The 27,862-nt window shown below is 40.5% G+C and overlaps 1 protein-coding gene across 6 annotated transcripts in view; it reads left to right on the forward strand.

Moving 5' to 3' along the window:
• The window catches only part of AAK1 (AP2 associated kinase 1), a 149,553-nt gene that overhangs the window by 78,443 nt on the left and 43,248 nt on the right, over positions 1–27,862 (forward strand). For all 6 annotated transcript variants that reach the window (XM_080684708.1, XM_080684709.1, XM_080684710.1 and 3 more), the window contains exons 5-12: positions 800–942; positions 7,898–8,019; positions 9,204–9,285; positions 9,781–9,913; positions 13,336–13,439; positions 15,880–15,959; positions 20,187–20,341; positions 21,800–22,104. In XM_080684708.1, coding sequence (XP_080540834.1) covers positions 800–942; positions 7,898–8,019; positions 9,204–9,285; positions 9,781–9,913; positions 13,336–13,439; positions 15,880–15,959; positions 20,187–20,341; positions 21,800–22,104 — 1,124 coding nt within the window. The remainder of the gene's footprint in view (positions 1–799; positions 943–7,897; positions 8,020–9,203; positions 9,286–9,780; positions 9,914–13,335; positions 13,440–15,879; positions 15,960–20,186; positions 20,342–21,799; positions 22,105–27,862) is intronic.

Below are 27,862 nucleotides of genomic sequence, written 5' to 3' on the forward strand. Positions count from 1 at the left end.
TGGTCCTGGAGATTAAATGTTGGCGTAGCATTTCTACAGATTAGGCGGCAAGTAGTGAAGCCAGGAAGACCAGGCTGTTCCTGAAATACAGACTATAAAAGCTGTCTTCTTTCCTTCTCCTGAGGTTTATTGTGCAATTGGATTCTTACTAAAAGATATGGCAAGTTGAACCTGTGGTCTTGTTTCATACACAGCAGGGACAGTATAACCAGGCAACTAGAGCAGGACCATATTGTCAGCTCTATTACTTATCTTGAAGCCATAATGAGGGCAGCTCATGTCTAGGGTGCATAATGGAATAAGCAAACTTTTTTTTGATTTTTAATCCTCACCAAAGGATATTTTTTCCATTGATTTTCTAGAGAGAGTGGAAGAGAGGGAGAGGAGGGGAAGAGAGAGAGAAACATTGACGTGAGAAACATTGATTGGTTGCCTCCTGCTTGCATCCCGACCAGGGCCGGGGATCGATCTGCAGCCAAGGTATGTGCCCTTGGCCAGGAATCAAACCTGTGATCCTTCCGTCCATGGCCTATGCCCTAACCACTGAGAAACCAGCCAGGGCAGGAAACTGTTTTTGACACATTGGAGAAAGCACCGGATTGTTTAAAAAAAAACACAAATTCCAGGTTGTAAATCAAGACAGCTGGGTTTTAGTCCTGGCACAGCTAGTCTGTTGAGCCAAGTAATCATGTCTGTCACCTTGGTCCAGATTGCTGCTTTGTGGAGAGTCATTTATTCTCTTGGGTAAGTGATGAGTCTGAATGTTTATAACCTCTCTTTTCCTCTACACCCCTCTCAGGAGGCCAGGTGGTCAACCTGATGAACCAACGCCTGCAAACAGGTTTTACAGAGAACGAAGTGCTCCAGATATTTTGTGACACCTGTGAAGCTGTTGCCCGCCTCCATCAGTGCAAAACTCCTATTATTCACCGTGACCTGAAGGTAACAGACCACCTATTTAATTGTTTGTTCTTACAGAGTATTTTCTATCTGCCCCAGGGATAGGGTAGACACTAGGGGATATGAGAGAAGTATGAGGCATGGTTCCAAATTCTGAGCTTTCATTCTTCTTGGGGAAAGAAAATGCAAAGAAAGAAAAGACACAACAGTACAGTACAGATATCAGTTTTATTAAGTAGTTTTCAGAAATTCTTCATAATCATCAAATGCTTGAGCACACATTGTTTTTATTTTTCCTGATACACTGCCAAATTCACTTTTCCAGGGTCATGAAAAGTTATATCTAATTTAAATAGTTTATAAACAATGATGCTTGGTCTTTAAAGTCTATTTCCTATTTTGCAAAATCTATTAATTTATTACTTTAAAAATTTGTCCTACTAATTACCATCTGCTTGCACCAGGCCTTTCATGCTGTAGTTGCTTCACAATGTTTGTTGAATAAAATTGGCTAGCATTTATGGAGCACCAACTGTGTGCCATACTCTACTCAACACTTTATGTAGAGAGGAGCAGAGAGGTTATATGACTTGCCTAAGGTCATATAACTAGGAACAGTACCAGAATTTGAGTACAATTCTTCTGATTCTAAATTGCAGCTTCTTTTTATTATACCCATGTTTTAAGAAATGTGCTTCGTGGCTAATAACTTACATCCGCATTCCCTAGTGCGCTTGTTAAATGCAGGCTGCTGGGTTCCACACTGAATCTATTGGGCTGTAATTTTGGTAGCAGTGTCAGGGAGGCCCAGGAATTCATATCTTAATAAGCACCTTATGTGGTTTATATTCTAAAGTATACTCTTTTGTATGTTCAGCAGTATACTAGCATTTATGTTTGGGCTCTTTTTTTAAAAATTGAGACATAATTCACATACCATAAAACTCACTCTTTTAAAGTGTACAATTCAAAAAAGAAAGTGTACAATTTAGTTCATTTATAAGGCTGTGCAATCGTCCTCACTGTCTGATTTGAGAACATTTCATCACCCCAGAAAGAAATACTGTATCCATTAGCAATCACTCTTCATTTCCTGATCCTCTAACCCTGGGTAACCACTAATCTATTTTCTATTGCCTGTTCTGGACATTTTATGTAAATGGACTCATACAGTATATGACCTCTTGTGTCTGACTTCTTTCACCTAGAATAATGTTTTCAAGGTTCATCTATGTTGTAGCATGTAGCAGTACTTCTTTCCTTTCCAAGGCAGAATATTTCATGGTGTGGCTATACCACATTTTTCTTATTCATTGATCAGTGAGGGACATTTGAATTGTTTCTACTTTGGCTATTATGACTAAAGCTACAATGAACAACCATGTGCTAGTTTTTATGTAGGTATACGTTTTTAGTGCTCTTGGGTGTGATTGCTAGGTCATATGGTAAATATGTTTAACTTTTTGACAAATTGCCAAACTGTTTTCCACAGTGGCTGCACTATTTTACATTCCATCAGCAATACGTGAAGGTTCTAATTTCTCCACATCCTCACCAATATTTGTTATTGTCCTTTTTTATTTTAGCCATTCATAGTGGGTGTGAATTGGTACATACATACTGTCATTTCTGTACTAAAGAAGTTAGCTTTCAGGAAGATACCGTACATATATACCTCCAAAGCCTTAGATAGCCTTCTCCATGTACCTCTGCCTACATTCAGCCCTTTCTCTGAATAGGAAAAGAATACATCTCAGTAAGTATTATGAGCATAGCATAGTATGAGTACATAATTCTGTACAGATATAATATGGTTCCTACTGTCAAGATGTTTAAAGTATTGGTGACAGGACATAAATGAAATATTTAGACTTGAAACAGAAATAGGTGAAATACAAAACTTTATAGAACAAAGTGATGAATAGATGAAAATCAAGTGGCTTAATATATGATCAGATAGTGAGATCAGGGAAATGGTGGTTGGAATCTTCTAGAAAAGTGGGATTTTGAAGTACTAGTGGTATATGGGTGGTCACAGAGAGGATGAAGGACATTTCAGGCAGAGAGTGGAGCCTGAGGGCTGCCTAGAGAAGGGAACCACAAGGCTTTGAGGATGGAGAGGTGCATGGCAGGTTGCACACCAAGCTAGAGGCCACACTCTGAGTATGTATTGATATTTTACTGATGAGTGAAATCCTTAGACCTGTTAGCATATCTTTTGAAATAAATAGTACCAAATAAATAGTACCAATGCTTTAGGAACTGTCCTTTGTTCCTGCTACCTACCTTGGAGAAGAGTTTGTGAGGAGCAAAAAATAGGGGAGAAGCATGGCTGAGCAGCACCAGCCCTGGTCTGTGAGTATGGGAATCCCAGCCTCTCTGGAGCCCCATTTTCTCCTGTGTCAGATGAGGTTCAATTTCACATCAGAACTTGGATTTTGTAGCACTCGCAGTGTGACTTGTACTGAATTGTAAGTGCTGTGAGAGATGAACATGGCAGCATCCTTCATATTGCCAGATGCAAAGAACACTTCTCAGTCTCTGTCTTATTCTCCTCCTGTGGCCTTTGACTCCTTTGTGACTGTCTCCTCCCTTGCCCTCTGTGAAATTGTTCTCTACCCGCTCCTCAGGCTGTTGGTTTCTCCTATAAACACTTAGCCGTGAGCCTCGGTTCCCTCCTCCCTGAAGTGGAGACAACAGTGCCAGCTTTGTTAGGGTTGTAAGGTTAATGAGAGCATGCATGTCACTGTCCAGGCATATCCCTTGCACAGTAAGCCCAGAGAGGGTATGGAGATGAGAACAAGAAGAGGGGGCCCTCGAGCATCCTTTAGAGCAGGGGTGGGCAAACTTTTTGACTCGAGGGCCACAATGGGTTCTTAAACTGGACCGGAGGGCCGGAACAAAAGCATGGATGGAGTGTTTGTGTGAACTAATATAAATTCAAAGTAAAGGAGCGGAGGGGAGAGCAAGAGAACTGGATAGAACAGCCGGATCCAGCCCGCAGGCCGTAGTTTGCCCACGGCTGCTTTAGAGAGTGCTAGTCCCATGTTCTTAAACAAAATCTTCCTTTATTTTGACTTTTTAAACATTTTTTGGATTAAATGAGGCCAAAGTGATAATTATTTTATACCCATAAATAACCTATCCAGTTTGCATATTCCCAGCATATTAATGCCCTGTTCACAGTGCTGCTGTGAGGTGGTAGGTGTCAGTGATGGGAACTTAAGGTACACGGAGTAGGTTAGTGCTTGGGCTCAGGCAGCTAGAGCCCCAGACTCTTCCTTCAGTGAACTGAACAGCCCATGAGAAGTCTCAGCAGAAGAACATGGAGCCAACTGGAATCAGAGGGTGAGGCCTCGGCCTGATCGAGAGGCTGCAACACTCATTCCCAGCCTGCCCTCAGCCGTGTCCCCTCCTCAGTGTTCCTGGGAGCAGTGTTGGGCTGTGTAGATGCGCTTTAATCAGTATTGAAGACCATCAGGCTTGCTGCCAGGTGGCCAGTAGTGGTTCAGGGAACTTTTGTTTCCCTTTCTCCTCTACCTTGGAAATAGGGAATGTAAATGGGTCCGTGGGAGAATTCCCCGATTGTGATTGTTCTAGAGGAGTCCTGTTGCTGTTGATTTTAGTCATTGGCTCCTGGTTGTTTTGATTGAAGCTTTCTACAGCTCCCCAAATCTTACACTTGGTGCCATCTAAATGCTTTCATTAGCATGTTAGATTTTGTTGATTCCTGTGCGTGGTGGGCAGTCGCATTTGCCTGCCACACTGCCAGCTTCCTATGCCGTGAGTGAAGTCCCCATATACCTTTTGTTTGCCTTGGCTATGTCTTGTTTGCCCTGACTGTGTCATTTATCACATAGCCTGCGCTACTCTGAGCTCTTTGTCACTGCGGAACCAGCCACTGCAGACCTAGTGGTAGCAGAGCCAAGAAGTTCATTATTCTCCTGCTGCCCAGGGGAAGTGCTGGTTGCTGGTCTTCTGGTTGCTTCTTTGCGAGCAGGATTTCCATTTGGTAAAGAGACACCACTGTGAATAAAAGTCAGAGGGACACAGGAAAGAGCACAGGCCAGGACATCTGTGGACCCCCTGGTTGAGTCAGTAAACCACCCTGTGTGGGGTGTTCACATGCAGAACTGAGAAAACCCCTTGTTCCACCTGGTCTTTCTTTCACATTACACATAGGAAATACACTGAAATCGGTCCTGGTCCTTAAGCAGCTTATGTTCTAAAAATAACTGAAACAATTCTGTTTTTTATTGAAGATCCTTCCCCAAATATGTTATTTTAACATTTTAATTATTTCCCCCATTTTAAACTTTTTTATTTCTCTGAGGAAAGATAGAGGTTATTATTATAGATCATGGGATTATAAACCTGGGAAGGTCCCCTAAGCCAGCCCTCTCCTTTGACCAATCAGGTGACCTCTGTCCAGAAAGGTTGTGACCTGCACAATTAATTCAGTGACCAAATCAAAACAGAGGCTGAGGTCTTTTTACTTCCGTTTTGGATTTTGTTTGTTTGGTTTTGCTTTACTGTACTATGGTGTTTTTCTCAGCGCTTAAGAAAGGGGGAAAAGGATTAAGACTTAAATGCATCTAGATTAAAAAGTCATGCATGTCTTGTCAGAAAAGAGATTTGGATCTCATGAAGTATAATAGGCTGAAGATTCTTGTCCTATTTTTAGAATCACAGGTTTGAAAATCTGCATTCATCTAATCCTCCAGAATTTCCAGTGGTAATAAATCCTGTGACTGAAATGCCTGAATGCCATATCTGTTTGAAATAATGTCAAGATGAAGAGGTCAGTAGGAGGTGGCTTTCCAGGCATTTTGGCTAAAGCTATAATCAGAGTTTGGGAGTGATGACTTTAATAACACTCTTAAGCCAATGGGTTGGGAAGTAGGTCAGTGTATTAAACTCTCAGATAGCTGAATGACTTGAGGATTGTAAGCAATGGTAACCAGTGTTAAGCTTACATCCTAAAAGGGACATTGCCAAAAACAAAGTCACTATAAAAAGTCTCCCAAGCTTTCAGAAGATGAGTGTCAATATCCAGTTGGTTCTCTTCCTTCCTAATCTCATTTAATCCCTCCTGGCCCTAGTCTAGACCTGGCTCTATTCACCTCACACCTGGACAATTGCACCTCACTGTCTCCTTTCTTTTTCTCCCTCCTCTATCACCATGCCAGCTTTCCTAAAACACTTCTTTTCATCTACTGCTGACTGTTAAAATGTTGAATGGTTCCCTAGTGGACTTCTTCAGTTTGCCTTCTGTCTGCTTCTCTGGTCTTCTCTCCTTCTGCGCCCTTCTTTCTCCAGTCCGAACTGCCTATATTCCGTAATTGCATAATACACATCAGTGCAGTGGGTGATGGTGTAGTCCCAGCAGTCTGGCAGCCTGAGTCCAATCCTGTTCTTCCAGTCTTGTGACCTCAGGTATGTTAGAAATGGATCCCATTTCTCATCTAAGTGGGGACAAAAAGGCTTTGTAAGAATTTCATGAAATACTATAGGTAAAAGTGCACGGCGCAGTAACTAGCACATAGTAAGTGCTATTAGTTGCTGATACCATTGTTATTATCATGCCTGCCTCTGTGCCTTTGTTTCTGTTACTTAGTTTCACTTTTCTAAGGCCTTCACTCCTCCAAGGCCCAGCCTTATCTCATTGCCCCATTCATAAGAGCGCCAGCCCATAATGTGTTCAGTTCCATGTTTCCAGTTTTCTTTGCAGTACCAGTGACCAGCACAGTGCTGTTCCTGCCACAGTGGAGGAGTGGTGACCTTTTTTTGGGGTGTGTGTGACATTCTTATATGAACTTATCTGGCCTTTTGGCATCCTTGGGGTTCTGGCAGCAGGGTCTCTCCAGCTATGTAGTTTTTCTTCTGGCCATCTGGTATTCTCGGGCTCCTGGCTCAGGTCCTTATGCTGTCTCAAATTTACCTATACCAAAAATTAATATGTCTTGAGTACAGTAGTGCTCGTGGTTTTTGGAGTTGTTATTTTACTGACAGACTCCTTTGATATCAGAATTTTACTAGGTTCTAGACTTTGTAAGTTCCATTCTATCCAGAACTGCCCAAAAAATTCATCTATTAAAAGACAAGGATAATACTGCACATTTTCCCATAGCTCTTTAATCACTTTGAGAATTAAATAAAATATAGCAAATATTTATTAATCCTGAAAATTCTAACCTCTTGTAGTAAACAAATTGATGTATGTTTTTACAAGGCCCAAGTGAAATAATTGATATCAGGAAGAACAAAGTACTGAAGGAACATAGGGAAGGAGTGATATTTGTCTGAGTGGGGGCCTGAAGAAGGCTTCAAAGAAGAGGCAGCATTTAAACTGGAGTTTGAAAGAGGAATGGGATTTTGGTAGCTGGGTAAAAGTGGGGAATCATAGAGAGCATTCCAGACTGATAGAAGAACATGACAAAAGATACAAAGGCTTGCCCAGCTGGTGTGGCTCAGTGGTTGAGTGTCAGCGTATGAACCAGGAAGGTCATGGTTTGATTCCCAGTCAAGGCACATGCACAGGTGCAGGCTCCATCCCTGGTGTAGGGCGTGCAGGAGGCAGCTGATTAATGATTCTCATCATTGATGTTTCTATCTCTCTCTCTCCCTTTCCCTTCCTCTCTGAAATCAATTAAAAATATATATGTGTGTGTGCGTGTGTGTGTATTTAAAAGATGCAAAGGCTTGAAAATATAAGGACTGTTTCTGCAGAGGTAAGAAATGAGCCTGGAAATAGAAAACTGAGACTCTTGCTTCCCCATGTGGAGTTGCCTCTTTTTGCCCTCTCCACTCTCATTTTCCCCTGTTGCTGTGCGTCTTGTTTTATTCCACTTGGGATGACCCCTGTTGATATACTTAGAGGGTGCACATTGATGGGATTATCATAGATAAAATAATATTATTTATGTTAATGAGATCCAAAATTTCACATACATTACAAATGACATCTTGGAATGGATGGTTGGGGAATGTTTTTCAGGTTGAAAATATCCTCTTGCATGACCGAGGCCACTACGTCTTGTGTGACTTTGGAAGCGCCACCAACAAATTCCAGAATCCGCAAACTGAAGGAGTGAATGCAGTAGAAGATGAGATTAAGAAGTAAGATTTTCCTTCTTTCTTGGAGATCAGCAGCTTTCAGCTTATGGATGAGAAGGTCAGGGTGGGATGGCAATGATGCTAGTCAGTTTGTTCCTTTTCTTAGATAATTATGTTGGTAGTTGGCTTGTTTGATTTTAAGTGGGGAATTTGGAGGGGGTTTATAATTATTGATTAGTAGAGTAAAATGAAGACTCTGATACACTTTAGCAATGGGCCTATGATAATTGTATATAGATATTTTTATTTATGTCATATTACCCTTAAAAAGCTGAATAGTACACACATCATAGAAATAAAACATCCGTGATGTTATTAGTCCATTGGGTACACTTTTACTGAACCCTAACTTGCTTTGTATTCCTTTCTTCTTATAAGGAGCTCACCTGCAGTATATGGAGGGCTGAGTAGGGCTATTGAAGTCTCTACGGATATTGAGTCACTGACATTCATGAGGAAAAGCTTCTTTGGATATGTGACTCCAGTAAGAACCTGACCCATTTTTCCTGTTGTCCAAAGTGTTGGATTTTTACAGGCAACAGCACTCACTATTACTACTAATAATAAATCAGCAGTCTAGCATGCCCACTCATATCCTAATCCTTTCTTTCCTTTCCTGCATCACAACCCTGGCAATGAAGCCTGGGGCAGGAAAACTTGTGGTCCAAGACCCTAATGGACACCTAAACCACAGTACCCTCTGGGCTCTAGAGACTCAAGCAGCACAAGTCACTGTTGTTTCAACCCTAATCCACCCGTGAAGATCCATCCACCTCCCACCCCAGCCAGGGCCCATTTTCTGCTGTTCTCCAGCGTCCTAGCCAGTATTATATTTCTGTGTCAAGTCACATTAAAAGGGATTACTATTTTTAAAAACATACCAGCAAAATATAATATCAAACAACAGGGATTTATAGGAGAAAATTTTGTTATTTGAGGACCCAAGAAAAATGGCTTTTGGAGTTTATTTAATGCCACAGTGTCTGGGTCCCCACATGCTCTTGAGCAGGACTGCTGCTAAAGAGCCACGGGTGTGTACCAAGGACAGCCTTTTATTTTATCTGCACTAATATTTCATACTCTCTTCTGCAGATTGCTCCCAGGGAGCTTATATATGAAGTATTTCTGCTACCCCTGGTCTTTACATCATTGACATGTTTAACAAAAAATGAATCTTTTGATTGTAGATACACAACGCTGTCCTATCGAGCACCAGAAATGGTCAACCTGTACAGTGGCAAAATCATCACTACAAAGGCAGACATTTGGGTAGGTGTCAACTAACCTATCCACATCTCAGATATCAGCGGTCTTGACTGTAATCTCCCAAGTTTAACCCAGACTGCCATAGCAAGGGTGGCCACTGTGACAACTTGTTGTCTACTTATCTCTCGAGGTTATTCTTAACCCGAGGTGACCAACCATTGCTTCTTTAAGCAAGTGAAAGAAAATGACTTGAGAGCTCTCTGAGAATTATTCAGGTGACCTGCCCATTATTTAGATGGTTGTCACATATGTGATACTAATTCTTAAGAGCATAACAGCTGAAAACTTGTTCTTTATTAGAGCTCAATTTGGTAATGATAGTAGAAATAATGTAACTCAGCAGCTTAATAGTGGTGTTGGGCTCTAAATTCAAATTATTAATAGGTTAATAGTATATAATTTTTATATCTGCTAGTAAATGTATCTCTCAGTAGACCCATTTGTAGTTATGGTAAATACACCACTAGTAGCAATCTGCTTTCTTTATTTTTTTTTTAGGCTCTTGGATGTTTATTGTATAAGTTATGCTACTTCACTTTGCCGTTTGGGGAGAGTCAAGTGGCAATATGTGATGGAAACTTCACAATTCCTGATAACTCTCGATATTCCCAAGACATGCACTGCTTAATTAGTAAGTATTCAAGTTTCTAGTTTTATATTTTTATTGTTAATCTCTAGGAATGAATTGGAGGGTAAAGGGACTGGTGGGTTGGATGCAAAGATAAAGAAGTCAGTTGATAATGGTTGGTCACTCAAACATAATATAACAGTAACCAGTGAGAGTGGTGGTTTGTTGTTTTTTGCTAGAAATCTAAACTCTGTTTTACACCTAAGCCAGCCACCTGAGCAGAAATCCTAACGGTACTTTGAGCAATATAGTACTGCTCTGTTCTCTTGTAGTCTGTTTTATAGGCTCTGGTACCAAAGGAGTCCAGCTGACTCATCAACTGATGAGAAATTCATCTTTGCAAAACTGGAAGCAATTCAAATAATGATTGCAGTGCATTGGCTGGAGTGAATATATAATTAAGACTGTATAACTCTATGGAACTAGGTTTTTCCTCTCATTTAGGTTAATCACTGGATTTTGATAACAAGTATTTAAACTCAGTGCTTTAAATGTTTTTTAAATTCCCCACTTTTTTTGCATTGTCGGAGTAAGCATATGTACTAATGTTCATTAACCAGATGGTAGACCAAATAATCTTTGCATAAGCCTCTGTACTAAAAAGCTAAAGAAACAGATTATTTTTATTATCTTTTTATATCAGTGAACACATGTAGCATCCACATTTTAACCATTATGAATTATAAATCCTGAGCAACCCAGTTTGGGTCCTAAGTGGGGATGCTCTGAAGAAAATAGAAGCCAATGTGGGCGAAGCATCTGACATTTTTTGAGGGCCTACTTTTATATAGTTTGTACTTCATTTAATTCTTAAAACCTTATACAATAAATGTAATTATCTCCATTTTATGCAAATGAGGAAAGTATAGGTAATTTATCCAAGTTAACATAGTTTTTAAGTGACTATCCATTCCATTATGCCAATTTTATCAATCAGCCTCTTCCATTTATTGACAAAAAAGTGAAGGAGGGTATTTAAAGGAATGGGATGTGGCATTTAATGGTTATTGGATTGTTTTCAGAGGTAAAGTGTTATGTCTGTTCTAGAATTGCAGTTATTTAAATGAGATTGGAAGGAAATACGAGAAAATGTCCCAATTTGATGCTAGAATGATTGGATTTTTTTGTAACTCATTTTTTTCTTTTTAACATTTCTGTAGAAAATTCATATTAGGAAAAACAACTCTATGAATGACATCTTTACTAAACTCTGATTTATTTCAGTTTACAAACTTTTTGATGGTTCTTTTTGTCACCCTAAACTGATAGGTCTAAAATTAAATTTATTGCCATTCCCCCACCCCCTTTTACTATCAATTCAAGGTTCCCCTCTCTTTTCAATTTCTATTAATGGTGTCGCCACTAAAGCCTAGGTGACTAAAATTTAAGGTTCTCTTTGGATTTGCCTACCCAGAGAGAGGGAGTATTTCCTAAATGGCATTAGGTTCTTTCTTTGGCGTTTCCCATCATCATTTTGTTCTCTCCGTTCTCATTGCTGAAACAATAGCACAGTAAATCCTCAGTTCTCGAACATCTCCCATCTCAAAAAATTCTGGTTTTTGACCAAGTTGTTCATGGAAAAAATGTCTCCGTTTTTGAACAAAACTTCAGTTCTCTACCTGACAACCCTTTCGTGCTGATACATCTGCATGACAAAAAGCATCTCTCAGGCCACAAACAAAGGAGAGAATGTGAGTCAGTTTATTTTTAAACCACTAAACCTGCATTGTTAAACATCTCAGGAAATTGTGCTGTGAATATTGTGTGTGTGTGTGTGTGTGTGTGTGTGTGTGTGTGTGTGTGTGTGTGTGTGTGTATGTTTTGCTTTTGTTGCTGGTGAAATGGACGATTAGCACAATTTTAAAACATAAAGAGGCCATCCCAATGCTGATGTTGCTAAAGGTGTGAAACTGCTCACAAAACAAAGATCACAGATCACAGACAGTTGAAGAGATAGAAAAACTGTTGCTGATTTGGATAAAGAAAAAGCAGTTAGCTGGTGACCGAATTTCAGTGATAGCATTTCCGAGGCAATGAGATGTGAAAAAGCAAAGAGGCTGCACCTGTGAAATGAGTGCTGAAAGTGATTCATTTAAGGCTGGTAGGGGTAGTTCAATAAATGTAAGAAAAGAAATGTTTGTTTAAAGATTAAACAGTACATTAGACATGTACTATATATAAAAAAGGTTAAGATGGAATCATTTGGGGGTCTGGAACAGATTAATTCAATTTACATTATTTCTAATGGGAAAAATGATTCAGTTTTCGAACACATCGCTTCTTGAACAGCCTTGGGGAGTGAATTAACTTTGAGAACCGAGGTCCCACTCTATGTACAGTACAAGCTCTGTCAGCTCATGCCTTTAGTAGTGGATTGCCCATACCCTCCCCCTCTTTCTTCAGTCAATCAAACACACCTTCACCACAAGATTAATCTTGTAAAATACCACCATATCATGTGCCTATTCAGTAACTTCATGGCCACACTAAGGCTCATACTCTTAGTTTGGCATTTAAGATCCTTCATACTCTGGTCCCATCCCACCCACCCAGCCTTATTTGCCTGTACTCTCTGACAAGAAAATCTATGCCCTGGCCTTCTGGCTCCTCTATTTCCTTGTAGCAAAGCATTTTTTACTTTCTCCAAGTTCATCTTTGCTCAGACTATTCTCTCATCTGGAATGTCTTTTTCTCTGCTTTACCCTGACTAAATTCTTCCCTGTCTTCAAGGACCAGCTCAAGTCCTGCGTCTTCTGCAAGCCCTTCACAAGACTGCAGCCTGATCAATTTTTTCTGAACTTAGTGTCTAAACCATTCATTTAATTTCTTAAGCAATAAATGGCCTTGCATTATTGTTTGTATGCACTGTATATGTGAGTGTGTGTTTGTGTGTCTTAAAGATTTTTTTCCCCTGAGGATTTTTCCAGTTTCTGAAAGGGTAGCTAGAAACAGACAAGTGATCTACAGATCATGGTAAAAGTAGAGATGTATTTGTAATTTTTGGATTTCTTTGTCTTGAAACTAGCTTAGATCTCCAACAAAAAAATAATAAGTTTATGAAATTTAAGTTTCGGTTATAGTTATCAAGATAATCACTTGTTTAGCAAGATCATATGAACTAAGGAGGCCAGAAGCAAGACCATGTAACTTCCTAGGTCCCAGAATATGAAGGTAGTAACTTTCATATTGAGAATTTGAGTCCCTATTGTGCAGAACGCAGAGTGTGAACTTCAAGTATCTTTGTTATAATTTTAAAACTTTGTTGTTTTCTTGCAGATATTTAAAATTTTAGGAAAGTGGATCTTCCCTTTCTGAGAAGGGAGGAAAAGGACAAATTGGAGTTTTATGAGGAAAAAAGATTGCTTCCTAGCTAATGTAATAACTGTTAGGATATCATTAAATGAGGTAACATTTGTTTTTCTTAGGGTATATGTTGGAACCAGACCCTGACAAAAGGCCGGATATTTACCAGGTCTCCTACTTCTCATTTAAACTACTCAAGAAAGAATGCCCAATTCCAAATGTTCAGGTATGTGAAAGGTGCTTTTTAAGGGAAGTAAACATTACTAATTGTCATCTAGAATTCTTGGGGTGTTAATCAGCTGTTTAATGAATATAGATGTCCCTTGCTTTATCTAGTAGGACACATTCAAGCAAGTTGCTAGGAAGCAATTGCTTTAAAACAGAATCCATTTATCCCATAGAATTTAATTATAAAACTGAGGTAATTACACTGGGGAAAAACAAAAAACCCTAGGGATTGAGTTAAACACTTTGGGTGAAGATTGACCAAACTATGGTCTTGCTTATTTTCACAGTTCACTAAGAGCTTATTGTATTTACCTAGAGATGGTTAGGCAGCTGCTTTCCTGAGACGAGGCCTGGACGTGCTGCCACACCAATTGGAACTGAAGCCCCTTGTCCCTTTTCTCCTTCACTGCAGCAGAACTTTCTTTATTTTGCTTCTGCTGTTGGCCACCTGTGATTCACACTCCTTTCCCTCTCCCACACATCAGAATGTTTTCTACACTTTTAATCCTAAACTCTGCATTCTCAGTATCAGAGTATAGTTCTTGAAAACACCCTTTTTATTACAGTCTTGGCATATTTACCTGGTCATAGTACGATTCAACTTTCTTGAATATTGTACTAATGGATGCCGTCTCAAGTTCTGATCTGAAATTTTCTTGCCTGCTTCTCCAATAATGAACTTCTAATGTCATTTTGGAAGCTGATAAATAACATTCCACTTTCACTCCCACATTTGGATCAGATGTGGCAGTCATTCAGATGGAGCTCAGAATATTGGCTTTATCACTAATAAGATTGAGTCTGAGAACATAGCTTGACCAGTTCCCTAACATAAGAGCCTCATGACTGAGCAGTGAGCACCTGATTCCTGAGAGACAGGCTCTTCCCTAAAGGAGGGAGAGCATAGGGAGCCAAACAAGCTCACCTTTTTCTCCTAGTCTTATCAGTAAAGTAAGTTACACCTTCTCCCCTGGGAAAGGAACACTTGGTGGGTGAAAGAGACGCTAGGAGACATTTTCTGCAGAAATTCTCCCCACCTAAAAATGTGAAGGAAATGAGACATCCTCTTAAAAGCCAGTTTCATTACTAGTATTTCGTTTGTCATGTTTCCCAGAATAAACGGGATACTGTACAGTAATCTAACATGACGGTGTTTTCTTTCACTATCCCATTTTCCCATTCATAAAGTTAAATAATATGAAATATAATTGGAAGCATTCAGATTCGTAACCAGTTTTTAATACGTTAAGCGCCATGTCAGTCACCGGTGACTGACACTACACTTTCCGTCCGGAAGACAAAACAGGCTGGGCGCTTAACGTGTATAAGTCAGCTTCACAAGTCTCAAGTCAGTTGGTGCTTGCTCAGCAGTGGTAAACAGTGGTCTTGTGGTTAGGGACAGCTAGTGCTCCCTGGAGAGACGGTGTTGGATGGATGGTGCAGAATCCAAGCTCGAGGAGTTCAGCGTGGCTTGTGGACTGAATAGTGCCTCATGTGCCGGAAAGAGGTGCTGGCTCAGCAACTAGACACACTGTGGCTGTGGTTTTCTCCCAGCATTCTAACTAGAAGTTTGGACACACTAGTCAGCTCTGACTTCTCTAATATCTAGCTGAGAACTTAAATAGTAATAAAGCCCAGCCGGTGTGGCTCAGTGCTTGAGCATCAACCAGGAAGTCACAGTTTGATTCCCAGTCAGGGCACATACCTGGGTTACGGGCTGAATCCCCAGTGTGGGGCATGCAGGATGCAACCAATCAATGATTCTCTCTCATTATTGATGTTTCTATCTCTCCCTCTCTCTTCCTCTCTGAAATCAATAAAAATATTTAAAAAAATTTTTTTAAAGTAATATAGGTTACAGACATCTCTTTTTATTCCTATCATAAGCTGTGCTTTAGGGAGAGAAGGGTACTGACATCAAACCCCAGTGACCTTAGCCATACAAAAGGTTGAGAATGGCCCGGCCGGCATGGCTCAGTGGTTGATCATCCAACCCAAGAACCAAGAGATGGTGGGTTCGATTCCAGGTCAAGGCACATGCCTGTGTTGCAGGCTCAATCCCCAGTGAGGGTGTATGCTGGAGGCAGCTGATTGATGACGGGTCTCTCTCTTATCGACATTTCTATCTCTCTATCCCTCTCCCTCTCTCTCTAAAAATCAATAAAAACATTTTTTTTAAAAAAGGTTGAGAATGATGGCAGGGGAATGTGCTGCAGGAGGGTTGGTCTGTCCTCTTCTCAGATACTTTGCCCCCTGACTGGGGCTGAGTCTAGTGGGATATGCTTTTGGTAAACTTCCCTTCTCTCTACCAGAGATCAGGGTCTAGAAGACACTCTGGAAAAACCCAACACATATTTCCATCAGCCTAATCATGGTGGTCATTCTTCTACAAAGAAATATATGATGTTCTTTTAAAATTTTTTCTTTCAATTCTATAGAACTCTCCCATTCCTACAAAGCTTCCTGAGCCAGTGAAAGCCAGTGAGGCAGCTGCAAAGAAGACCCAGCCAAAGGCCAGGTAAGCAATGCCTCAGTGAGCACCTGTTGTGCTCCATTGCTTCAGTAGCAGGGGAGGGGAGGGTGCCTTGTATTTCTTGATTCTTCTACTGACATGGTCAAGAGGCTGCCCAGCACAAGAAAGCAAGCTCTATCTCCTGTAGGCAGAAGTTATCCTTTGGGAGTGCAAGGAGGAATATAATGAAATACAATGACCTACATTTGAAAGAGAATGAAAAACTCCACAGCTGTTTCCCTTGCTTGGAATTAGGCACAGGAGCATTCAGAGATGAGGCAACAGCAGACTTTAAATATTACTAATACAAGAGTGTCCTAAACAGGTGTCCTGGCCTTTGTTTAGCCTCCTTCAGCACCCTAATCCTCTACCTTCCTTTCCTTTTTACTCACTAAGGCCCTGGCCACATTAGGAAAGTACAGGTCAAAGCACTGAGTCCATGAAACAGCCAAAGAACCTGTGGATCTTAGTTAATCACATTCTGTGAAACCTAGGGTCTTCCAAGACACAGATGATAAGAGAGCACTAAAGAAGCTAGTATTTTATTTGGGGAAATGCCTGAGAGAGAAAATAGGGAGGGAGCCAGGGAAGGCTAGGAGAGCCATCAGAAGGTGATGTAAGTCTGATCTAGAGAGAGGAAGGAGAAAGTTGGGTGGAAGTGACTTAAAAATTGCCACACAATTTAAGGAAGGTTTGCCAAAGGGGAATCCTCGAGTCAAAGTCAGCTACCAGAGGAGACTCCTATGACCCAGGACCTGGTCTGCCTTAATATCCCTGTGGCTTGGATAGTAAGACTGGGAGCAGCCTATGGGAAGCATGGCCTTAGGGCAAACACAACAGTAGCAGTGGATTTCAGAGCACAGGAGCTGGGGTGCTTGGTCTTTCATACCCCTTGTTTATGAAGGTCTGTGGGACGCATCCTCATGGCTGCTCTACCTTCCCAATGGCAAATTCTAAGGGTAGTCCCAGAGATGTTTATACCCCTCTTTTTTTCTACCACACTCCCATGGCAAGGAAACCTTAGCAACAAATTATCAACAAAATACCTTAGATGGAAATATATGAATTTTTATAGAACAGTAAAATAACTTCTACATTTTAAAAAATTCTTGAATATTTATAGAATGCCTGCAATGTGGCTGTAAAGTAATGAGACTTTGGTTTTTAACAAATTTAGCAAACTATATTCATATTGTTACTTTGCAGTCTGTTTATTTCTTGCTTAAGTCTGCCATGCTCACCTCTGGGAATTGCTTCTGGGACTAATTTAATAGCTTAGTATTTGGGTTTATGGCCTCTGTACTAGATCCAAACATGGTATGTACTGAGCTAAGCAAGGATCTCTTCCCACAAAGCACACATATTTGTAAAAATTATAACAACGATTAACATTTGACTGGTACTCTGTTGTGAAGATGGATAAAATAGTACCTATGTCATAAGGCAGATGTGAACATCAAATGCATAAATGGCTATGCAACTGTTTTATAAACTGTAGAGTGTCTAAACTGTTAGTTTGTATGGACCTCAATAATGCTGTGAGAATACACAGACATGACAGCCAAGAGATTTGGGTCTAAGTCATCCTATCTATAATTTACAATGATTTCATTTGCATTTTTGTATTTACTCCCCAATCCTAACAAGTGCTTTTTTCTTTCTAACTCTTTTTAAAGTGGCCACTATTCATTGAGGCATCTTATATACCAAATACCTTACTAGGTACTTTACATAAATAAGATGGCTTTTCCCACCCCCCTTTAAAACAAATTTATGAGGTTGTTGTTGTTATCACTTTATAGATGAGGAAACAGACTCAGAATTGTAAGTTGCCCAAGGCAGTTAATCACTTGGGGTTAGTAAAAGAACCAGACCTCCAGCATCCACACTCTTTATACTCTGTACCTTAAGTGATTTGCCCAAGATCACACAGAGAGGACAACTTAGAGTCAGGTCTCCTGGTTTCTCAGTCTGTATTTTTTCCGCAGCATATTGAGACCCATACAAACTGATAGTTTAAACACTCTGCATTTTATAAAATGGTTTCACAGTCATTGTTGCATTTGATGTTCACATCCGCCTCATGATGTAGGTATTGTTTTCTCCATTTTACATATAAGGGACCCAAGGCTAAAAGAGGTTAAATGATATACCCATTGTTATGCAGTTGGTAGGTAGGGAGCTAGTGCTCAAGTATAATTTTTTTTTTTATTCTAAATCCCATTGTCTCTAAGATATTATTACCCTTAGGAGAAGTCCAGTGTGGGAGTTTTTAACATTTGTTTTTCTACTAAAGTCTGTTTAAGTTCTGACCCTTGGCTTTATCTTTCTTACACCTTTCTCAACATCTGTCCCATTTCCCTTTACACCTCCCTGCCCCAGGTTATAGCCTCCCCAAATGTGATCGCTTTTATATTATCAGTTCTCTCCCCAGCATAAGAGCTTCTTTCTAGCACAGTGATTTTCAGCCATTGTACTGCAGGAATTTTAAAAACATGCAATACCTGACTATATAGAGGGTACTGACCTCGTTTGCCTTAGATTGTCAAGTTAAAAAAATGACAACAGCCATCTGGTATGAATGAATCAAAATTATTTTTTAGTCAGATCGGCCAAAAACATAATATATTTCTGGGTGTGCTACAGAATTTTAATAATTGGTTTACATGTGCCATGGATGAAAAAAGGTTGAAAAATCACTGTTCTAGCAGGATACTAGTGAAAAGCCATGGAGGTATGTCACAGGGAAGGACATGAGGCCAGTCGCTTTGCTTCCTGTTTTGCATTTCTGGAGGCTGTGCCAGGCATATTTTGGAAATATCCACGAAGCTCGTTTATTTTGGCCTTAACTGCAGTCAACTATACTCCCTAAAGTACATTTTCAAAGGACAACCACTCTGATCTGAGTTGGCCAGCTACCTGGACTGCTCTAATGAATGGAAGTCACCATCACAAGAAGAAGGCAGACCATACAGCAGTCCTCCCCGTATTAATTTGGGTTAGATTTGGCTCTGACTTATAGAAACTCCAAAATTACAGTGGCTTATGTAAGATAGTGTTTATTTTTTTCTTTAAGTAAATAGAGTCTGGGGTAAGTAGTCCAGGGCTGATAGTGTAGTTCTGCTCCACAAAGTCCGCAGGTGCCCGGGCTTCTTCATGCTCACCACTTTACCATCCCTCAGGCTGTGGCCATGACCTCATGGACCAATATGGCAGCATCCCTGTTCCAAGCAGCAGGATCAAGGAATGACCAAAGAAGAAGAGAGACAAAGGGCATGTACCAGTTATTTCTTAAGGTTTCTAGCAACTGCCACATAACAATCTGTGTATATCGCATGTAAGGCCAGAACTTAGACCAGGGGTGGGCAAACTTTTTGACTCGAGGGCCACAATGGGTTCTTAAACTGGACCGGAGGGCCGGAACAAAAGCATGGATGGAGTGTTTGTGTGAACTAATATAAATTCAAAGTAAAGGAGCGGAGGGGAGAGCAAGAGAACCCTCCGCTCTTTCGGCTCCGCGGGCCGGATAGAACAGCCGATCGGGCCGGATCTGGCCCGCGGGCCATAGTTTGCCCATGGCTGACTTAGACACATGGCCATACCTGATTGTAAGAGAGACTGGGCAATTTGTTTTTTATTATAGGTGGCTCTATGCCGAGATAAATATTATATTACCATGGGAAAAAACAAATATGTGTATTGGAGAAAATGGAGTTCCTGTCACACTCCCCAAATACTTCAACTTGAATTATTTACTTATTTCTTTTAATTGCCTTATTGGATTAATTTATTTGCATACTTTTTATAGTAGAGAGACCATTTTGACAGCTAGTTCTAACCAATTTTGAGTTCCCTCTACATCTGAAAACCACCTGCTTCAAACCCCTCTTTGCATCATCACCCAAAGTATATTCCGGGAAATTCCAGGAAGTGTTAGGTAAAAGGGCCACAAGGTCAAATAGATTTGAGAAACACTGCATTCTATACAGTGCTTTCTTTGAGGTTCTCTATACACATGAAAGGTTCTGCTGAAATATTAAAACATTTTCCCATGAAACCTTTATTTATAACATCCAGTAACACAGAATGCCTGCTGGGAAATGTTGATTAAGCAGATCTAGAAGGTTTGGATGAGTGTGGAGAACAAAGCTAATAAATACATCCTGTACTCTGCCCCTCCCCTGTTTTCTCACACATTAATATGAATCTTTGTTTTTTCTTTTCCTCTTCTAGACTGACAGATCCCATTCCCACCACAGAGACTTCCATTGCACCCCGCCAGAGGCCTAAAGCTGGGCAGACTCAGCCAAACCCAGGAATCCTTCCCATCCAGCCAGCCCTGACACCTCGAAAGAGGGCCACGGTTCAGCCCCCACCTCAGGCTGCAGGTCAGTTCCTAGGGGCTTTGACACTTGGTACACCTCTTTGTTATCCTGGATAATGAGAAGTCTTAGAAAGCCTGATTTTGCTTCAGGAATGGAATACAGAGCCACATAAAGAATAATAGTTTTCTGCCCTGGCCAGGTGGCTCAGTTGGTTGGAGCGCCAGTCTGTACACCGAAAGGTTACAGGTTCGATTCCTGTTCAGGGCACATACTTAGGTTGAGGGTTCGAGCCCTGGTCTGGGCTCGTACAGAAGGCAACCTATCGTTCTCTCTCTCTCTCTCTCTCTCTCTTCCTCCCTACCTTCCTCACTCCTTCCCTCTCCCTCTCTCTTTCTTTCTAAAAATCAATTAAAAAACATATCCTCAGGTGAGGATTAAAAAAAGAAGAATGGTTTTCCTTAAGGACCAAGAGGTGAGCTGCCATTGAAATTATATGACAGGAGGCTGGTGAAAGGGGAGGCCGGTCATTGAATTCTGCAGGGGATCACCAAGACCACAGAAGCCTGTTATCTCTATTTTTTCTAGTCTTGGCCCTAATTTTGTGGCTTGGTCCATTCATCCCATACCACCTCTTTATTTCATAAACTTTTCTTTGCCTCTAAAGACCAAGACACACCTCTTTTAGATATAGAGGAATTGCTTCTTCAATTCTGTCTCTTGAAGTATCTGTCACCACTCTGTGCTTTGGTATTCTCTTTCTGGTGAGGTGACTAAATTTTGTTTCATAAAGAGGATTGATCCAAATTATCAAGTAACTGAACTCAGCCATCACTTCCCTTACCAGGAAGCTGTTTTTGGTGAATTTGGTAGCCATTTACTTACAAGGCAGCCGGACTAGAATTGTGCAACCTACATATAAAACATCAAAGAATGCTTTTATTCTGCAGAATGCCAACAAGTACAAAGATTGTATTTATATGCAGTAGCATCAAAGGCTAGTTGAATTTGTAGATAATCAGGATGCTGACTAAAGGAGTAATTGACTAAATGAGATGGTGAATAAAGGAAAGATTTTTGAAGGAGGCAAATACAGAATTGTTTGTTGAACATTGTTTTGAAAAATATGAAGTGCAGCCCAGCCAGCATAGCTCAGTGGTTGAGCGTCGACCTATGAACCAGGAGGTCATGGTTCAATTCCTGGACAGGGCACATGCCCGGGTTGTGAGCTCTATCCCCAGTGTGGGGCATGGAGGAGGCAGCCAATCAGTGATTCTCTTTCATCATTGCTGTTTCCATCTCTCTCTCCCTTTCCCTTCCTTTCTGAAATCAATAAAAATATACTTTTTAAAAAGTGCATAGATTAGCAAGAAGGAAGGACATTCCAGGTGCAAAGACAGTAAGGAGCACATGGATTTGGGGGTTATCTGTCCACTTATCACCCCCTCTTTCTTATTTTGGCAAGAAGGGAAATTGTTCTTGGAATAGTGTTGAGCCCTTACATGGAATTTCTTCTCATTGCAGGACCCAGCAATCAGCCTGGTCTTTTAGCCAGTGTTCCCCAATCAAAAACTCAGCCCCCAGCCAGCCAACCTCTACCACAATCCCAGCCCAAGCAGCCACAGGCTCCACCCACCCCACAACAGACACCTTCCACTCCCGCCCAGGGTCTGCCCACTCAGGCCCAGGCCACACCCCAGCACCAGCAGCAACTCTTCCTCAAGCAGCAGCAGCAGCAGCAGCAACAGCAGCAGCCACCACCATCATCACAGCAGCCAGCAGGCACATTTTACCAGCAGCAGCAGCAGCCACAGACACAGGCTCAACAGGTAAGGTGGTCAGAGTGTGACCTTTGCATTGCATATCCCAGTCATCACTGTGAAAAGACCCTCTAGGTACAGAAATCTGCCTTGCGAAGCCTTGGGAAGACTGACCCATTTATGATCAAATCACTGCTTCTCCCAGATGTAGATACTGTAAAGCACTGCAGAGCGGAGCAATCACAGGATCACTCTGCCTCTTTCACCTTTCTTCTCAGGCCTTGGGAATTCTTCACCTGACTGAGGAACTTCAGGAAGGGAGCTAATTTTTAAGAACTTTTATCCCCCTCTCTCTCACACATAACTACAATACCATTATCATACTGAAACAAAATAACAATAATTTCTTTTTTTTAATTTCTTTATTGATTAAGGTGTTACATATGTGTCCTTCTCCCCCCATTACCCCCCCCCCCCATCCTCCCCACTAATGCCCTCACCCCCCTGTTGTCTGTGTCCATTGGTTAGGCCCATATGCATGCATACAAGTCCTTTGGTTGATCTCTCCCCCTTACCACCACCCTCCCCTACCTTCCCTCTGAGGTTTGATGGTCTGATTGATGTTTCTCTATCTCTGGAACTGTTTTTGTTCATCAGTTTATGTTGTTCATTATATTCCACAAATGAGTGAGATCATGTGATACTTATCTTTCTCTGACTGGCTTATTTCACTTAGCATAATGCTCTCCAGTTCCATCCATGTTGTTGCAAATGGTAGGAATTCCTTCTTTTTTAGCGCAGCATAGTATTCCACTGTGTAGCTATACCACGGTTTTTTAATCCACTCATCTGCTGATGGGCACTTAGGCTGTTTCCAAATCTTAGCTATGGTGAATTGTGCTGCTATGAACATAGGGGTGCATATATCCTTTCTGATTGATGTTTCTAGCTTCTTGGGATATATTCCTAGAAGTGGGATTACTGTGTCAAATGGGAGTTCCATTTTTAGTTTTTTGAGCAAACTCCATACTATTCTCCACAGTGGCTGCACCAATCTGCATTCCCACCAGCAGTGCACCAGGGTTCCTTTTTCTCCGCATCCTCGCCAGCATTTGTCATTTATTGATTTGTTGATGATAGCCATTCTGACAGGTGTGAGATGGTACCGCATTGTCGTTTTGATTTGCATCTCTCGGATAAGTAGTGACTTTGAGCATGTTTTCATATGTCTCTTTAGCTTTCCTTTTGTCCTCCTTCGAAAAGTGTCTATTTAGGTCCATTGCCCATTTCTTGATTGGATTGATTATCTTCCTTTGGTTGAGTTGTATAAGTTCCCTGTAAATGTTGGAGATTAAACCCTTATTAGTGATAACATTGGCAAATATGTTCTCCCATGTAGTGGTCTTCCTTGTTTTGTTGATGGTTTCTTTTGCTGTGAAAAAGCTTTTTATTTTGACGTAGTCCCATTTGTTTATTTTCTCTTTAGTTTCCATTGCCCTAGGAGCAGTATCAGTGAAGAAGTTCCTTCGGCATATGTCTGAGATTTTGCTGCCTGTGGATTCCTCTAGTATTTTTATGGTTTCCCGTCTTATGTTTAAGTCCTGTATCCATTTTGAGTTTATTTTTATGTATGGTGTAAGTTGGTGGTCTAGTTTCATTTTTTTGCATGTATCTGTCCAATTTTCCCAACACAATTTATTGAAGAGACTGTCTTGACTCCATTTTATGTTCATGCCTCCTTTGTCGAATATTAGTTGCGCATAGTGGTTTGGGTCGATTTCTGGGTTCTCTATTCTATTCCATTGATCTATATCTCTGTTCTTGTGCCAGTACCAGGCAGTTTTGAGAACAGTGGCTTTGTAAAACAGCTTGATAGCTGGTATTGAGATCCCACCTACTTTGTTCTTCTTTCTCAGGATTGCTGCAGCTATTCAGGGTCTTTTTTTATTCCAGATGAATTTTTGGAGAGTTCTTTCTAGGTCTGTGAAATATGCCGTTGGTATTTTAATGGGGATTGCATTGAATCTATAGATTGCTTTGGGTAGAGTGGACATTTTGATGATGTTGATTCTACCAATCCATGAACACAGTATGTTCTTCCATCTGTTTATATCTTCCTCTATCTCTTTTTTCAGTGTCCTGTAGTTTTTTGCATATAGGTCTTTTACCTCTTTAGTTAAGTTTATTCCTAGGTATCTTAATTTTTTTGGTACGATGGTGAATGGGATTGCTTTTTTAGACTCTCTTTCTATAAGTTCACTGTTGGTGTATAGAAATGCCATAGATTTCTTGGCGTTAATTTTGTATCCTGCTACATTGCCGAATTCATTTATTAAGTCTGTTAGTTTTTTGATGGAGTCTTTCAGGTTTTTTATGTACAATATCATGTCATCTGCAAATAAGGACAGCTTTACTTCTTCTTTTCCAATTTGGATGCCTTTTATTTCTTCTTCTTGTCTAATTGCAGTGGCTAATACTTCCAGTACTATGTCAAACAGGAGTGGTGAGAGTGGGCATCCCTGTCTATTTCCTGTTCTTAGGGGAAATGGTTTTAGTTTTTGTCCATTGAGTGTGATGCTGGCTGTGGATTTATCATATATGGCTTTTATGATGTTGAGGTATGATCCTTCTATTCCCACCTTGCTGAGAGTTTTTATCAAGAAAGGGTGTTGGATTTTGTCAAATGCTTTTTCTGTGTCAATTGATATGACTGTGTGATTTTTTTCCCCTTAATTTGTTTATGTGATGTATCATGTTTATTGATTTGCGGATATTGTACTATTCTTGCATCCCTGGTATAAATCCTGCTTGGTCATGGTGTATGATCTTTTTGATGTACTGCTGGATCCAATTTGGTAGGATTTTGTTGAGGATTTTGGCATCTATGTTCATGAGGGATATTGGCCTGTAATTCTCTTTCATTGTGTTGTCTTTATCTGGTTTTGGTATTAGGGTGATGCTGGCTTCATAGAAGGAGCTTGGAAGTGTTCCTTCCTCTTGAATTTTTTGGAATAATCTGAGAAGGATAGGTTTTAGTTCTTCCTTGAATGTTTGGTAAAACTCTCCTGTGAAGCCATCTGGGCCTGGGCTTTTGTTTGCTGGAAGCTTTTTGATGACTGCTTCAATTTCTTCCATACTTATTGGTCTTTTGAGATTTTTAGAATCTTCCTGATTGAGTTTTGGAAGGTTGTATTTTTCTAGGAATATGTCCATTTCCTCCAGGTTGTCTAGTTTGTTGGAATAGAGTTGTTCATAATATTTTTTAACAATCTTTTGTATTTCTGTGCAGTCTGTTGTTATTTTGCCTCTATCATTTCTGATTTTGTTTATTTGAGACCTCTCTCTTTGCTTCTTGGTGAGCCTGGCTAGAGGTTCATCATTCTTGTTTATCCTTTCAAAGAACCAGCTCTTGGTTTCATTGATCTTTTTTATTGTTTTTTTGGTCTCTATGTCATTTATTTCTGCTCTAATCTTTATCTCTTTCCTTGTGCTCACTCTGGGCTTTTCTTGTTGCCCCTTTCTAATTCTTTGAGTTGTATCGTTAGATGATTTACTACTATTTTTTCTTGGTTTTTTTTTGGTAGGCCTGTAGAGCTATAAACTTCCCTCTCAGAACTGCTTTCATTGTGTCCCATAGGTTTTGGATTATTGTGTTTTTATTGTCATTAGTTTCCAGAATGTTTTTAATTTCTTCTTTGATCTCATTAGTAACCCAATCAATATTTAATAACATGCTATTCATCTTCCAAGTGTTTGAGTGTTTTGGATTGTTTTTATTCTAGTTTATTTATAATATTATGCCATTGTCTGAAAAGATGCTTGGTATGATTTCAATCTTCTTGAATTTGGGGAGACTTTGCTTGTGACCCAGTATGTGGTCTATTTTTGAAAATGTCCCATGTGCACTTGAGAAGAACGTATATTCCGCAGCTTTGGGGTGAAATGTTCTGAAGATGTCAATTAAGTCCATCTGATCTAGTGAGTCATTTAAGATTGTTGTTTCTTTGCTGATTTTTTTGTCTAGAGGATTTATCCAGTGATGTCAGTGGTGTATTAAAGTTCCCTACTATGATTGTATTGTTGTCTATGTCTCTCTTGATATCTTCCAGGAGATTTTTTTATGAATTTGGGTGCTCCTGCATTGGGTGCATATATGTTTACCAGGGTTATATCCTCTTGTTGTATCGATCCCTTTAGTATTATGAAGTGGCCTTCCTTATCTCTTGTTATGGCCTTCACTTTGAGGTCTATTTTGTTAGATATAAGTATTGCTACCCCAGCTTTTTTTTCCATTTCCATTTGCCTGAAAGATATTTTTCCATCCCTTCACTTTCAGTCTGTGTGAGTCCATTGTTCTGAGGTGGATCTCTTGTAGACAGCATATATATGGGTCATGTTTTTTTATCCATTCAACCACTTGATGTCTTTTGATTGGAACATTTAGTCCGTTTACGTTTAAAGTTATTATTGAAAGGTACTTGTTTGCAGCCATTTTTAGAGGCTGTGTTCCTTCTTACCTTTTTGTTTCTTCTTTTTACAGCATTCCCTTTAGCATTTCTTGCATTGCTGGTTTGGTAGTGATAAACTCCCTTAGCCTTTTTTTGTCTGTGAAGCTCCTAATTTCCCCTTCAATTTTGATTGATAGTCTTGCTGGATAGAGTATTCTTGGATTGAGTCCCTTGCTTTGCATCACTTTGTATATCTCCTTCCATTCCCTTCTAGCTTGATGTGTTTCTGTTGAGAAATCATTTGATAATCTGATGGGGGATCCTTTGTAGGTAACTTTCTGTCTCTCTCTTGCAGCCTTTAAGATTCTCTCTTTGTCGATAACATTTGCCATTGTAATTATGGTGTGTCTTGGTGTGGGTCTTTTGGGATTCATCTTGCTTGGGACTCTTTGTACTTGAGTAACTTTTTTCTTCCCTATATCAGGGAAGTTTTTTGTCATTATTTCTTCAAATAAATTTTCTAATCCTTGCTCTTCTTGTCCTTCTGGCAGCCCTATTATACGTATGTTATTTTGTTTTGCATTGTCCCAAAGCTCCCTTAGGCTCTCCTCCTGCTTTTTAATTTTATTCTCTAGTTGCTGTTCAGATTGGGTTTGTTTCTGTACCTGATCTTCTAACTCGCTGATTCGGTCCTCTGCTTCTTCTAGTCTACTGTTGAAGCCTTCCATGGTGTTTTTGATTGTAGCTATATCATTTTTCATTTCTTCCTGATTTTTGCATAGGTTGTTGATTTTCTTGTCCATCCGGTGTGTGAACTGTATGACCATTATTCTAAATTCTTTTTCTGTCATGTTGCATGCTTCCGTTTCACTTATTTCCTTACTTGGTGATTCCTCCTTTTCTTTCCTCTGGGGATTGCTTCGTTGTCTCCCCATTCTGACTATCACCAGAAGGTTCAGATGTAGAGTTGCAGGAGCCTGGACCGTGTGCAGTGGGAGTTTTGCACCCCCCAAGTGTCACTGAAGAGCTCTGATACCAAGATGTGCGGTTGCTGTGGGTTGGTGGGAACCATGCTCGCCCTGTGTCAGAGTCACAGGTGCTTAGTGTGGCCTCGTGTGTGCACCTAGAATCAGGGACTTAGTGTGGCCTGCGCCACATTGAAACAGAGGACCCACTGGTGTGTGCCAAAAATCAAAGTCCCCTATTGCGTGTCAGGAGTCAGGGGCTCTCTGCGTCCTTGCCGAGAATTGAGTATCAGGGTCTCTGTTGCTTGGTGCTGCCTCGCACTGAGAATCAGGGTCCTGTGTGCACATGCGCCAAGAATTGGAGTCACTGGCTCTTAGTGTGAATGTACTGGGAATCAGGGATCCCAGGCACAC

Source organism: Plecotus auritus, assembly GCF_963455305.1.
Source record: "Plecotus auritus genome assembly, chromosome: 8".
Classification (NCBI taxonomy): Eukaryota; Metazoa; Chordata; class Mammalia; order Chiroptera; family Vespertilionidae; genus Plecotus; species Plecotus auritus.